Below are 14,536 nucleotides of genomic sequence, written 5' to 3'. Positions count from 1 at the left end.
CCATCTTCCTTCTTGTCCTCCCATTTCCTTCTACTCATGTGGGAAGCAGTGAGATTAAGGCCTATTCTTTAAGTATTAGAAAGAGACAGAGACCACAGCAGGGATTGAGAGACTGGAACAGAAAAAGAGATTTATAGAGAAGAGAGATGGAGATTTTATATATATATATATATATATATGTAATATATATATGATACTATATATACATATCATATATATATACATATATATATCCTCTCTCTCTCTTTCTCCATACACGCACACAAACACACACATATATATGACAGAGAACTTATAGGACCAGAGGGTAACTGGCATAGAAAAGCTGTAGCAGTCCCAGGTGGCGGGGCACATTTGGCCTTGGGGTGAATAAGAAAATGGGTCTTCCTAGCTCACAGAGCTGTAAAGCTTTTTGAGGAGTCCCAGGAGTCCCTCTCTCCCTCTGTCTCTACCAGGGCCTTTCTGGCCTCTTACTGTCCCAGTCTATGCCCAGCCTTGGGTGCCTCCAGGCAGGTGATGGTGCCATCCTTCTGCCTGGCTGCCTCTCATCATCGCATGTCCTTCCCAGGGCGAGGACATCCTAGACAGGAGCTCGGAGCTGATCTACACTGGGGAGATGGCCTGGATCTACCAGCCCTACGGCCGCAACCAGCAGCGGGTCTTCTTCCTGTTTGACCACCAGATGGTCCTCTGCAAGAAGGTAACCCTGCCCCCTTCTTCCCTGAGGGAGATGGGTACCTAATGGGGTACCGGACCCTCCTCTTCATCATCCCCAGGCTCCCAATAAAGTGGGCAAATACTGATGGGGGGAAAACAGACAGGAGATTTGCAGCAGTTCTGTATCAGGAGCACTAATGTGGCATAAATGTCACAGGCAGGGTTGGCTTGTGGGCAGTGAAAAACTCTGAAGTTGGTACATTTCGTCTTGGTATTTTTCTTACCCTTTGCCCTAATGACCCTGGGGTGCTCCTTCTCACTTTCTTCTACCCAGAGCTGCTGGTCTGCACCATTTGTTAAAAATATTGAAATATGTCTATCTTAGTTGGTAAATAGTAGTTTCCCTGAGCACTTTCCCTCATTTCCACTCTAATGGCTCTGGCCATGTGGCCCCTCCCTGCCCTGGGAAACAACAAGGAGCCTCCTACTGTTGCCCTGACAGGTAGGTACCTTTGTAATATAGGAAGTTTTTCCATGCCTCTACCTATTTCCTATACAAGGTGCACTGGTTCCCCACAACCCCCAACTGTGCTCTTCTCCACTCTTCCTTCTTTGTAATCCATTTGAGGAGAGGTCTTACTCTTGACACTGACTCCTGGATAACTGTGAATGTTGGTTTCTTGGACTCTTCTCCTTGGTGAGGCTGGGAAGGGTGGCGTATGTTCTAAGCATCACTCCTCCTTATGGGATACTTTTCCCCCTACTTCCTCACTCATAGCAGAGTTCAGACCAGTTTTGGCTCCAGGGACTGATTGGGAAGAATTGGGGACCAGGGAAAGTAAAAATGGAGGAAGAAACCAGAATGCTTAGAGTGACGTTACAGATTCACCATCCTACCCTTGGCTCTTTTGCCATCATCCAGTCCCTTTGTCCTCTCCTTCACCCAGTAGTGAATGCCTCTGAAGAGGAGTGCTGAGTCACAGAATACCAGGGTAAATAGTGTTATATTTTTCTGGGCTGGAACATGAACCACACAGTTGTTTTAAGCCCCCTGTCCTCTGTGTGTGTATGTGTGTGGCATATCTTGTATTGAATCTTTATCCATTTGCTTTGACAGTGGATTGAGGGGAAAAAAACTGAGCTTAGGTTCAGACTGTCTCAGTGTTTGGTGATAAGCTCTGAATGTCCACTCTGGAACCAATAGCCAGTCAGTTAATGGGGATAATAACTTACCTTAGTATGGAGCTGACCCTCAAACAGAGAACTTTTATGAATCTGAAACTCGGCCAAACACTAATGCTTCTTTTTAGCTTTCCCAACTCTTCTCAGGACTTTCATAAAATCAGGAGCTAGGATTTTTGAGGGTTAATTTAGGCGGCCATGGAAATTCTCAGCATATCAGCCATGTCACTAACAGTAATGTGCCTATTCTTCCCACTAAAGTGTTTACACTTAGAACAAGTAGGCATAGAGACAGTAAACAAATAGGAACCTGGCTTATTTTATAGTTCTGTACCCCCCAGGCCCTATTAATTTTGGCATCTGTTAGCCAAGGCTGGGATTACTTTAACTAAAGTGTGAAACTAGGCTCTAGAAAGCAGTGGCTATAAGAGATAGACCAGGATCCAGAACATAAAACAATGAGTCAGAAGTCAAAAACAAAGGGGAAGAAACAAGATAAACAATGGGCTTAACTTAGAACCCAAGGGGCAATGGAAGACCAAGATGGAGTAATGAGCCAAGTCTAAGCCACATATTGTGAGAGCCAATGATTAGGAAGAAACTAGAAGTCAAGACAGGGCTGGGGATTCAAACCAGCCAAGCTGACAGGGTAGGGGAAGCATATAACAGGGATGGTGAAAACAAGAGAAACCTCAAAGCAATCATAGCTTCCCACAGAAGGCAGCTTTCTTGTTTTTATAAGAACCATAGGCTTTCTTCCCAAGACACAGCCAGCCTAGAGTCTGGGGTATAAAGGCTACTAACTCCATATACCTGGGTGTTCTTGACACCAGAACATGAGCAATTATAGCCTAATTGTTCAAAGGCCGTTAAAACTACCTGATGTTTGTTTTGAAGATTTCCATTTGTTATCTACAATAAACCTTTCCATTCAGCAAGTAGGGATAAACTTTTGAAAAAATGATCATGGGGCCAAAAGAAAGTATGCAAAGAGACAAGGTATTTTGTCTGCTGGGTTGTTTAGGGACCTTTGTCATTACTACAAAAGACTCTTTTCTTGAGATAGAGCTGGGAGGAATGAACTAGGCTTTCTGGAGGTGAAAATTCCTTTGACAAAGAGAATCCATGGAGGAAAGGAAGGGAATGTCTGGATTGGGCCAAGGTGAGTGAGACTGTCACTTCACTCACCTCAAGCACACAATTTAAATGGATATCTGAAAGTTCAGTAATCCTTTTTACTGGGAAGAAAGGAGCTGAGGATGCTAAATAATGAAATATGGCCACATTAAGCTTTCTGATGATCTCATATTTAAAAAGGAGGAAACAAAGACCCCTAGCAAGTGGCTAAATAATATATAATATTTTATATATAATATTTAACAGGGGTGACAAAATAGTTTCATGAATCCTAGAATGAGTCAAAATTAGTTTTTAAAAATGCTTAATTTTAATTACTTTTAAAGCTATGTTCAAATGAAGAAGAAAAAAGAAGTGATAGTCTGACAACCTCCTATTTGAGGCAGATGGTTTACTGATAACAGAGGAATATAAATTCCTTCTCTATCAAGGAAAAGAAGGCATAAACTTGATTCAAAGGGAATTGAAGCCCAAAGGATCTGAGGTTGTAAGAGAGTACTTTACTGTTCTGAATTCTTTCATTCTGTAGATATTGAGCCCCTCTTCTGTGCCAACCAGCTCTACTTTCATAGGGATTCTAGTCTAACAGAAGTTAAATATGATGTTATTTTAAAAATATACATCCCAGGGCACTGAAATAATTTGAAGATGTCCCAAGTGGAATTGCTGTAGGTCATCTTGACAGAATTATGGGTTCTAGGAGATCTGTGAGAAGACTATAGATAGGAGAATGTACCAGTTTTCAAAGCAAAAATTGTATGTTCTAGAAAGTAGAGATCAACCATAAAATATTAGTGAACTAGCATTTATTGAGTGCTTCTATGATTCTGTTCTAAGAACTTTACACTTATTAACTCAATTTAATCCTCACAACAAACCTATGAGGTAGGTACTATTATTATTTCCATGTTAAGGATATGTAAAGTGAGACCTAGATAAGTTATATGATTTTCCCAAGGTGAAATAGCTAATGAGTGATAGAGCCAGGAATTAAATCCAGATAAGCTGGCTCCAGATTCCACATTGGTAATATTTATGTCAATATTACCATTGAGCTTGTCAAAATTCTGTACTTGATTATTAAACAGCCTGTGAACATTTAGAAAGAGATACAGTGGCCACAGGGGTCATCATTGTCTTTCTAAGAACGAGTCATATCCCATAAAACTCAGTTTCTGTTTTGCCAGTAACTTAATTAGTTGATAGGAGGATTGCACAGGACAGAGAGTATCCTCCTGCATTTCAGATTTTCCCATGGTTTCCTTGCAGACAGAAGTCATATAAAGTGATAGAAAAAGCATAAAGTTTGTAGTCAGACAATTCTGGGCTCAAATCCTGGTTTCAATACTTGATAACTATGTGATTTCAAGCAAGTGACTTTTTGCTTCTTGTACTTCCATTATATCAATTGTAAACGGTGATGATAACTATTCTACAGGATTGTCATGAAGATTAAATGGAATCAATACATATAAAATGCCTGATAGAGTGCCTAGTACTCATTAATCTCATCTTACCCAACCTCCAGCAAAGAAATAGCCTTATAAAGTAGTGAGGTCCTCATCACGAGATGTACCCAAATATGGGCTACATTATTATGTGCAAAGATAGTATAGTAAACATTGAAACACTGATCTCTTTCCATGATCATGTGGCCTCACCACCAAGTTCTCATCCAACTCTTAAGATTCCCTTAATTCCCAGTCACTTATGCCTGTTTTGTACATTGGGAATTGGGATTGACTAATCCACTCAGAGCAGCTTAAACAACTTATGCAGCTTGTAGCTTGTTTCAGAGAGAGAGAGAGAGAGAGAGAGAGAGAAAGAAAGAAGGAGAGAAAGAGAGCAAGAGAGCACGTGGGCGTATGTGAAGGTACCTTTAAAATGGCAATTATAGTATGTGGGAAAGTCACCAGTGACTTCTAATTATGTGACCCCTTCTTTAATTTTTGCTGTCACCACTCTTTTAACTTTTCTTTCAAAAAATCCAAATAAGACTCTGTTCTCTTTTTTCGTATTATCTATACTGTCTGTCTCTGCTCCTCTGTTTCATTACTTTTTTATTTTAGTTTTTGATGTGTTTTATTATTTTCTTCCTGATATAATTATTTGGGAAATTATTTTGATGCTTTGGGGAGATTTTCTCCTCTTTGAGTATTTACTGTTGAAAGGAGCAGATCCCCTTTTCCTGCACCCTCTGTCCTATCGTGCCAGTCTGGACATGTGCTGTTGTCCCATGTGTCATAACTGCTCTTTATTTCATTGCTTTCACCATATTCAAGGGAATCAGAACTAAGCAGCATGTAATGATGTTGGGCAGAAGACTTCTGTTCAGGGAAGTTTCTGCATTTGGACAATTTCGTCTTGCACTGAAGGGTCAGACTTGAAGGATGAGCTATTTGGGACAGCTTATAAATTCAATAATAGCAATAGAGATGGGGCTGGAGCAGAAAGAAGAAGGGGATTTGAAACCAGAACTCCTGGGTACTTATCTTTACTCTGTCTCTTAGTAACTTTTCTAACCATGGGCCAGTTCTTTAACTTTGTCCTTATCGTCCTCAATGTCAAATCAGGCTGATGATAGAAGTCATCTCAAGAGGCTTTGGGAGAGAACCACCTGAGGTAGTGGGGAGCAGTGGAGTATAGGGTTAAGAGCATGGATGCTAGGGCCAGACTAGAGGGCAATCTCCTTTCTCCCGTGAGCTATATGACCTTGGACAAACTTTCTGTGCTTATAATTATGCCCTTGTTTGCAAAATGGGAATGACAGTTTATCTACAAGGAAGGGAGGTTGTGAGGGTTAAATGAGACAATGCAGGTGTAGTGCCTGGCACATAGTAAGTACTTAGTGAATGTTAGCTATTAATACTATTACTATATATGCAGTGTTACTAATAATTCGTTCAGTACTTTTTTATTTAGAGGCAATATAGCACACTGTAAACAAAAGCAGAGATTTTACAGCTGGACAGCCTGAACCCAAAGCCAAGCTCTGCCATGTAGTATCTTTTATTCCTGGAAAATTTTCAGTTTTTTCTTCCAATTTTTATTTTAGCTTTAGGGGGTGCATATTCAAATTTGTTACGTGGGTAAATTGCATCTTGCTGGGTTTTGGTTCACAAATGATTTCATCATGCAGGTAATGAACATAGTACCGATAGGCGGTTTTTTATTCCCACCCTCCTCCCACCTTCCACCATCAAGTAAGCCCCAGTGTCTGTTGTTTCCTTCTTTGTGTCCCTGTGTACTCAATATTTAGCTCCCTCTTGTAAGTGAGAACATGTGGTATTTGGTTTTCTGTTCCTGTGTTAATTTGCTTAGGATAATGGCCTCCAGTTCCATCCATGTTGTTGCAAAAGGCATGATTTCATTTATTTTGATGGCTTTGTGGTATTTCATGGTGTACATGTACCACATTTTCTTTATCCAGTCTATCATTGATCATCATCTAGGCTGACTCCATGTATTTGTTACTGTGAAACGTGCTGCAATGAACATACGCATGCATGTGTCTTTGTGGTAGAATGATTTATATTCCTTTGGGTACATACCCAGTAATGGGATTGCTAGGTCAAAAGGTAGTTCTTTTTTAAGTTATTTGAGAAATATCCAAACTGCTTTCTATCATGGCTGAACTAACGTACATTCCCATCAGCAGTGTATAAGCATTCTATTCCTGAGAAAGCTTTTTAGCTTCTCTATGTCTATAGTTCCTCATCAGATGGGGTTATAACAGTACCTACATTGGAGGATTATTTAAGTTAATAAATGCAGAGCATTTAGGACAGTACCTGGTACATAATATGTGCTATTTAAGGGGTCACTGTTGCTGTTATTGTTGTTGTTATTTTGTTGTAATTAAGCATGCATTCTAGGATGCTGGAATATAGTAGTGAGAGAAATTAATCCAGTCCAAGCCCCATGTACCTTCCCCAGGATCTGGAGAGAAAAGGCTAGAGAAGAGTAACTAGTGTCCCCTCTATAAAGGGGCAGGGAGGACCTTATTTACAAACAAATGAAGCAGGCTACAATCCTGAACAGTTACATTCCCCAGATTGCAGCATCTGTCATTTGTAGAGAATATCCTGCAACGTCTTACTAAACCCCAGGCATACCCAGTGAGGCCAAATTGAAATAGCTTCCAGCTGTTCAGTTATGTAGCATCAGGGACAGAGTAGACTTCTTGCTGGAGCCACAGACTAGGACCACAGCCTGAGTGTCTGTCTGCAGATTGCCAGGATCCTCCTGGGGAGGAACTAGCTCCCTTAATGTCTCCCAATTCAGACGAGCACAAGGAAAAAGGAGGAAGGCTGGCATTTTATTGGAAATGATAAACTTCATTAGGCAGGAAAGTTGTGATGATCCAAATAGCATCTGTTTTGAGCACCTGCTCACCATGTCCCTGGGAAGGCACTCAGACTACCATTAACAAGTGGCATGTAGGCAGCCTGGTTCCAATAGGACCACAGGCAACCAGGGTTCAGGAGGACTTTGTCCCCTTGCCATGTGCAGAGGACAACCAGAGGAAACTCCGGGGCTTTGTCAGCTGCTCTTCTCTGGACAAACTCTGAGTGAAGCGAGACCAAAGAAGATAGAGTGCTGGGCACAGCCTTAATGGGCAGGCAAACTAAAAGCTGTGAGCAGCATGGTGGCTAAGTGTCAAGTGTGTAGTATGTCAGGGCCTTCATAATTGGTGTTAGAATTTGGAGAAGGGGAGCCACATCAGCTTGAGCAGTCAGGGAGTTTCTTTGAGGAAGAAGAATGTGTAAGTTTGACCTCGAAGGCTAAGATTAGAATAGGAAGCCTGGTTGGGCCAGAGAGCAGATATTAGTGTGACCCCAAATATATATCTGTTGTTTGGTGACAAATACCATTTGGCAAATACCACCCTGTCCTGAAAGGATGTATAGAATTTCCAGGGACAGTGGGGCAGCTATGTAAATTGAAAAAATATTCAGAGTTACCCTTGCTTTGACTTATTTTTACTCACAATATTTAAATTATTTGGAAAGTCTGAATGAGCTAAAGGAGGTAGTGAGATGTTTTTTCTTTTAAGTTTATTAAAAGAGGGTTTTAAGGACTATGAAACACTGGCCCAGGAGCAAGAAAGCTCAAGGCTGTATTTGGTGGACAAGTCTGGCCTCATGTCCTGGAAATGACATGTTTATATTAGAGCTTTGTAGCTATTTTACAGAGTAAGGAAAACTGTCTTCATTTCTTAGTTGTGGAAATTGGGGCTCAGAGAGGTTAACTGGCTTGTCTGTAACCATAGAGCTGATAGGTTAAGCAGCAAGGCATCAAACTCAGGGTTTCAGACTCTACATCATGCTCTTTCTTTTGTTCCATGCTGCTTACTGCTTATAGTCTTAGCTACTCTTTATGATTGGAATTCCTGAACTGGTAGATCATTCTTAATTATTCCTATCACATCTCTACATTTGGCTTATGACTAATCTAGTGCCTGAAAACTCACATTTAACCCTCTAGGGGACCAGGGAGAACAGGCAAAGGAATAATTTTAGTGACACATCTTTCTAGCCATGTTTCCCCACCACAGAAGCAGAAAGTCTCTTTAGCTTCTTGTCATCCTTAAATATCTAAAGAAACAATAGGAGGTTCAATTGATGCTTTTAATGTAGCTCCAAGATCATGCATGTTCTTTCTATTTTTGGGAAATAGCAAAGGTGTTGAAAGCTCTCAATGACTATGACACACCAACTCGGAATGGGGGCGGAGTGGAAGGAGGCTGCGAACTGAAGTTAGCAACAAGGAAGTTGAGGCTGCCTGTTTTAGGCAGTGTGGTCCAGTGAGAATGTATGGTTCAGATCTGGCTTTCCAGGTTTGTATGTATTGTATTATGTATGGTAAGGCACAATTCAAACCTTTCTGAGATCAAGATAAATTAAATTCATACATTCTCCCTAGCTTGTCCTGGTTTTGTACTTAGATTAGCCTGATAGGGCCCACTTTTTATACACGTGTCTCAAAAAGTGTTCCTGAGAATTGTGGAAGTCAGTGTATGGGAACCACTCTATCCTTTTGGCCAGGATTGAGCTTGTGCACACTGAACATGGTAAAAGGAACCCAGGTTCTGAAATAGGCTTGGGACAACATTGGCCCTCTCTGTATAGCTGAACTCTTCCTCTCCTGTGAACTTGATCCTGGGGACAACCAATAGATCAGAATCCATCTATATTCTTTTCTTATTTATATGAAGTCATTATGGGAGGAAAAAAAGCAACATGATTGTTATTTTTTCAAAAGCAATTCAATGACATCTGTATTTTCCAGCCTGGGCCTTTGAGGTTGACAGAGCTATGATGGGAATCCTGCAAGGTAGCCTTTCCCAGCCCAACTGAAAATCTCAGTGTACTGCACAGTGTGAAGAGTTAGGATTGGGAATGTGAGTGGCCAAAAGAAGATCCTTCATAGGGAGCACACAGCTGAGAAGTGAGTCAAGTAAGGCAATTCAGTAGAATGGGAATGGTTTAATTGAACTGTAAAATGCTAATAAAAATTAATGAGCATTTCTGACTGTCCAGCTGACTGAAAGAGCAGATAAAGCAGAGAGGAGGGAGAGCTGGCCTGAAGACATCTGTCAGGACAGGGCTTATAGGGGCCTTCCTCAGCCTGACTCAGCCATACCACATCTCCCAGCAGGGGATGTGTTATCAGAGGAGGCTGAGGGCAGCGCCAAGAAGAGGAGGGGCTGAAAGACCACTTCAAGATATTTATAAGATCTGACATTCCATACGTCTATATGTCATTTCATCTGTCCCTCTGTTTTCTTTTTTAACTTATTAAATATTTCACATTCAAAAAGATATAAAAATAATATAATGAGTATCCACATGCTTACTATCCACCTTAAGAAATAATTAATTACAAATAGTTTTCCTTCCCACCCTCTCTTCTGCTTCTTTTTCTTCTCCTTCCTCTCTTGCCCCTCCCCATTTTCTGCTCTGTACTGTCTGGAATTTGGCATATATCATTGTCACATATTTCTTTATAATTTTCTACATACTATGTGTCTTTAAACATTATGTGGCATTGTATTGTATGTTTTTCAAGGGAACAGATATAGATGAGGTAAAACTATATAGAAAGGAAACCATGGAAATGATGAACATAGGATTTAGGATGGAGGATGCCTTGTATTAGTGGCAGATTCACCAGTGCTTTATATTATTAAAATAAGTAAGTAAATGAATAGAGAAATAAAAATGCCATGCACGAACCAATTATGAGTGTTTCATGGACTAGAGTTAGGATTAATACAATTTTGTATAAATGAGAGCAAAACAGCAATAACAAATAGGCAACATACTGTTTGTGTCCATCCACAACTTCTGTTTTTCTCCATAAGATTTGTGACATTCATCTGTGTTGATATGTGAACTTCTTTATTTACTTTTACCTCCATTTCTCTTGTCAGACTGGGTCTTTTCTAAAAATCCGCAGAGTGCTAAGTGTTAGACCCTCCCTAGGTAATCCTTTGCCAACAGTCTGTGGCCTCCTAGCTACTCATACCACTCAGTCCTCCTCTGGTGTTCAGGTCTCACTGGCCTGCACAGATATTTGAACACACTCTAGGCAACCAGCCAGCTCATTTCATACCTCTAGTGGGCTTGCTGATGTTTTAGAAAAGAAGACGCCCTTGCTAGCTGTGTTTGTGTGACTTACTGTTTCCTACTTCCTATCAGCAGACTTACACACACGTCCAGGGATTGATTCTGGTGTCTGAAATGATCTTTCAAGGTGAGACAGAGGCTTTTTCTTTGGGCATCTAGTTAACCAACCTGTCAATGTCAGACTGCTAATATAACCTGGCCAAATTTAGAACAAACCAACCCCCATTGCTACTTCAAAATGGTGACAGTGTTAGCATTCTGCTGTGCCCATGTGCCAACTCTTCTAGTACTCACCCTGCACATACCTTCAAGAAACCTCTCCTTCCCATCTAGGACCTAATCCGGAGAGACATCCTATACTACAAAGGCCGCATTGACATGGATAAATATGAGGTAGTTGACATTGAGGATGGCAGAGATGATGACTTTAATGTCAGCATGAAGAATGCCTTCAAGCTTCACAACAAGGAGACTGAGGAGATACATCTGTTCTTTGCCAAGAAGCTGGAGGAAAAAATACGCTGGCTCAGGGCTTTCAGAGAAGAGAGGAAAATGGTACAGGAAGATGAAAAAATCGGTAAGTGACCTGAGAGTAGAAAGAAGAATATGGCTATGAAGAACATAGGAGGTTTGAATTGGTTTCCATTTTCCTGGAGTCAGAGGGAAGATTTCTGTTGCAGACTGACTTAAGCTACTTTGGTGGTTCCTTATTATTAGGTTGTTTTTGGTAAGTAGCTTCCATTAGTCAGTGGTAGGTTGAACTATAGGTTGTCCTCCCCTACTAGCTAAGAATATCACACTGAAAGCTGGCCTCAGGCCTCAGGCTTGATTGTCCCAAACATACATTTATTAGCAAATAAACAAAAATCAGTTACACTACCTGTTCTGTAATCTTCATAAAGCCTCAGCTCTCTGTCATTAGGTGCATAGTTTGTACTCCTGATTAGGATACTTCAGATGTTAACTAAATCCCCCTAGACTATAGATTAAAATAATATGCACATACACATCACACTTTCTGTGTGGAAGTATTTAAAGGAAACTATAGAAAATATAATAGGACCTAAAACCATGACCATTTTCATGATTTCAAATACACTGAAACATACTTTTTTTGCCTTTTTGTTTCTCTTTTCCAGAGGGGATATAGATAGTAGAGACATTTTTCATGCTGCTTCCCAACTGTGGGATTTAGATGCCATTGGTTATAGCTTTGTGACTTATAAAGTACTGTCTGGTCTCTTGCTCATGGTCCTGCCTTTCTGTCATTAAAAATACCAAGCAACCAGACTTGTTAATTCCCTGAGAAGACATACAGTTTCTGTCTTTGCCCCATTGCTTATGGGAATGAAATTGTACTTTAAAATGCCTGTATGCTCAAGTTTGTGGAAATCGTCTCTAGAAAAATGGGCCTACTCGTTGAATCCTGGTACAAAAGGGTTCTCTTATCCTTCCATGTTGGTGATTGAAATTGTCCAGAGGTAAGAAAGGATGGTCAGAAAGACAAATCTAACTCCAGTCTTCTCCTCAGAACTTGCGTAGAGTGCACATTAATAACTCACTTTGAGTCTCATTGGAATCAGATTGCTTTTAGTATGTGGACACTGCATTGGGACATGATGTGGAGTGGTATATAAATGTTGCTGGCTACTTCTCTCAATGGCAAGCAGCAGCAGCCACTGACCCTGCCTAGGCTGTTAGAGTTATTAAAGGAATGGTCTTAGTATTCAGACCCTGAATCAATTAGAAGGTCCCTGCCATTCCCATTGGCTCTAACACAATGTCTCCCACACAATGCCCTAATAAACCTGTGACTTTAACTATCTGCTTCTAATAGAAAAGCTTCTAGAAATTACTTTCTGAACAGGCATATGTTCATCTTTAAAAATATTGAGGGTTTTTTTTTTGGTTTGATAATAGTAAATCACTTCCATTGTAGGAAATTTGGAGAAAAAAACAACAGAAAAATATAAGAAAAAAGTAAAAATCACACATCAACATACTCAGTAATAACTTTCATAAACATTTTGACATATATTTCCAGCCTTTTTAATGTGTCTAATTAGAAAAACCAAGGTGACTGAATCTTTTTTTCTTTCTCTCCCCATACCTGCCTCTGTATGGTGGATAGATATAATTTTGTATCCTCATTTTCACTCATCATTATTAGCATTTCTATCAAATCATTTCATATTTTTAATCATTATTTTATGAGGGTCATATAGTTTTATCATAGCTTTTTTTAATTTTTACTTTTTAATTATAAAATTAATGCATGACCATTATAACCATTTAAACAAATATGGACATACATAAAGAAAATTTAGCATTCTTTTCCCTTCTGTCACTTCCATACTGAATGAAATAACCAGTGTTAACAGTTCAGTATTCCCCTTTCCATACTTTTCTCATGCCCATATAAACATATACAAATATAATACTTTTATATAAAAATTATATATATTACCTTGTAAGTTGCTTTTTTAGCTTAATTTATCATAGGTAACTCCCCAGATAAATAATATAGAATCTAACTATAACCCCTTGTATCAGTTAGGGTTCAACCAAAGAGGCATAACCCATAGGAGATCTATCATACCACTGCTGAAAATTTTATTACAAGGAATTGACTTATGCGATTGTGAATGTTGGCTAAGTGGCTCAGAATTCCATAGAGCAGGCAGTCAGAAATGGAGGATCACAGGCAGGCTCAAACCCATGGACATAGGCCAAAGCTGTCATCTACAGGCAGTCAGGAAGAGAAGATCATGAGAAGGATGAAATGGCACAGACATGGGCTAAAGCTGTGGTGCACAGGTAGAATTTCTGCCCTTTCTGTGGGAGACCTAAGCTCTACTTTTAAGGTCTTGCAACAGATTCAGTCAGGTCCATCCAGATTATGTAGGATATTCTCCCTTATATAAAGTTAACTGATTAGGGCCTGTATTAGTCCCTTTTCACAGTGCTATAAATAACTACCTGAGACTGGGTAATTTATGAAGAAAAGAGGTTTAATTGATTCACAGTTCTGCAGGCTTCACAAGAAGCATCACTGGGAGGCCTCAGGAAGCTTAGAATCATAGCAGAAGGCAAAGGGGAAGCAAGCATCTTCTTCATATAGTGGAAGGAGAGAGAGTGAGAGAGCAAGGGGGAAGTGCCACATAGTTTTAAACCATCAGATCTCGTGAGAACTCACCCACTATAATGAGAATAGCGTGGGAGAAATTGCCCCCATGAGCCAATCACCTCCCACCAGGCCCCTCCCCCAACACATGGGGATTACCATTCCACATGAGATTTGGGTGGGAACACAGAGCCAAACCATATCAGGGGCTTTGATTACATCTGTAAAATACCTTCATAGCAACACCTATATTAGTGAGGACTATAGTGAAATGGGCATATCAATAAATTCATCACACTTTTCTTATAAACAGCTGTATAACATTCCATAATATTATATAGTAACCACAGTCATCTCTTGCTATGCACGGGATATTGGTTCCAGGACTCCCGTGGATATCAAAATCCATGGATGCTCAAATCCCTTATATAAAATTATATAATATTTACATATAACCTATATACATCCTCCATATACTTTCAATCATTTCTAGATTATTTATAATACCTAACACAATGTTAGGTATTATGTATGTAATGCTATGTAAATAATTGTTATACTGTATTGTTTAGGGAATAAAGACAAGGCAAAAATCCATATGTGTTTAGTACAGAAGCAACCAGCCGCTTTTTTCTGATTATTTTTGATCCATAGTTGATTGAATCCAGATGTGGAACCCATGGTTACAGAGGGCTGATTGTTCTTTTTTTTGCTAGACATTCATTTTATATTTAGCTTTATTTCCCACTACAGATATTGCTGTAATATATATCCGTGTACATATCTCATTGTTACTTATTGGTGC

General features: G+C 39.8%; 2 protein-coding genes across 38 annotated transcripts in view; both read left to right on the top strand.

The window, feature by feature from the left end:
* Positions 1 to 14,536, top strand: part of ARHGEF9 (Cdc42 guanine nucleotide exchange factor 9) — a 179,393-nt gene that overhangs the window by 143,547 nt on the left and 21,310 nt on the right. For 14 of the 36 annotated variants that reach the window (XM_045383994.2, XM_045383996.2, XM_005593766.4 and 11 more), the window contains 2 exons: positions 569 to 700; positions 10,941 to 11,184. In XM_045383994.2, the coding sequence (XP_045239929.1) occupies positions 569 to 700; positions 10,941 to 11,184 (376 nt within the window). The remainder of the gene's footprint in view (positions 1 to 568; positions 701 to 10,940; positions 11,185 to 14,536) is intronic. The other 22 variants (XM_074028836.1, XM_074028837.1, XM_005593770.4 and 19 more) reach the window with 2 other exon arrangements.
* LOC135969178 (uncharacterized) overlaps positions 1 to 14,536 on the top strand; it is a 122,362-nt gene that overhangs the window by 86,516 nt on the left and 21,310 nt on the right. Inside the window, exons 6-7 of one of the 2 annotated variants that reach the window (XM_074028851.1) lie at positions 569 to 700; positions 10,941 to 11,053. The gene's annotated coding sequence lies outside the window, so the exon portion shown is untranslated. Of the gene's footprint in view, positions 1 to 568; positions 701 to 10,940; positions 11,054 to 14,536 lie in introns of those variants that run through there. The other variant, XM_074028850.1, reaches the window with a different exon arrangement.

This window comes from Macaca fascicularis, chromosome X, assembly GCF_037993035.2.
Source record: "Macaca fascicularis isolate 582-1 chromosome X, T2T-MFA8v1.1".
NCBI classification, from domain to species: domain Eukaryota; kingdom Metazoa; phylum Chordata; class Mammalia; order Primates; family Cercopithecidae; genus Macaca; species Macaca fascicularis.
The sequence above is the reverse complement of the archived record's forward strand: the minus strand, read 5'-3'. Positions and strand labels throughout refer to the sequence as shown.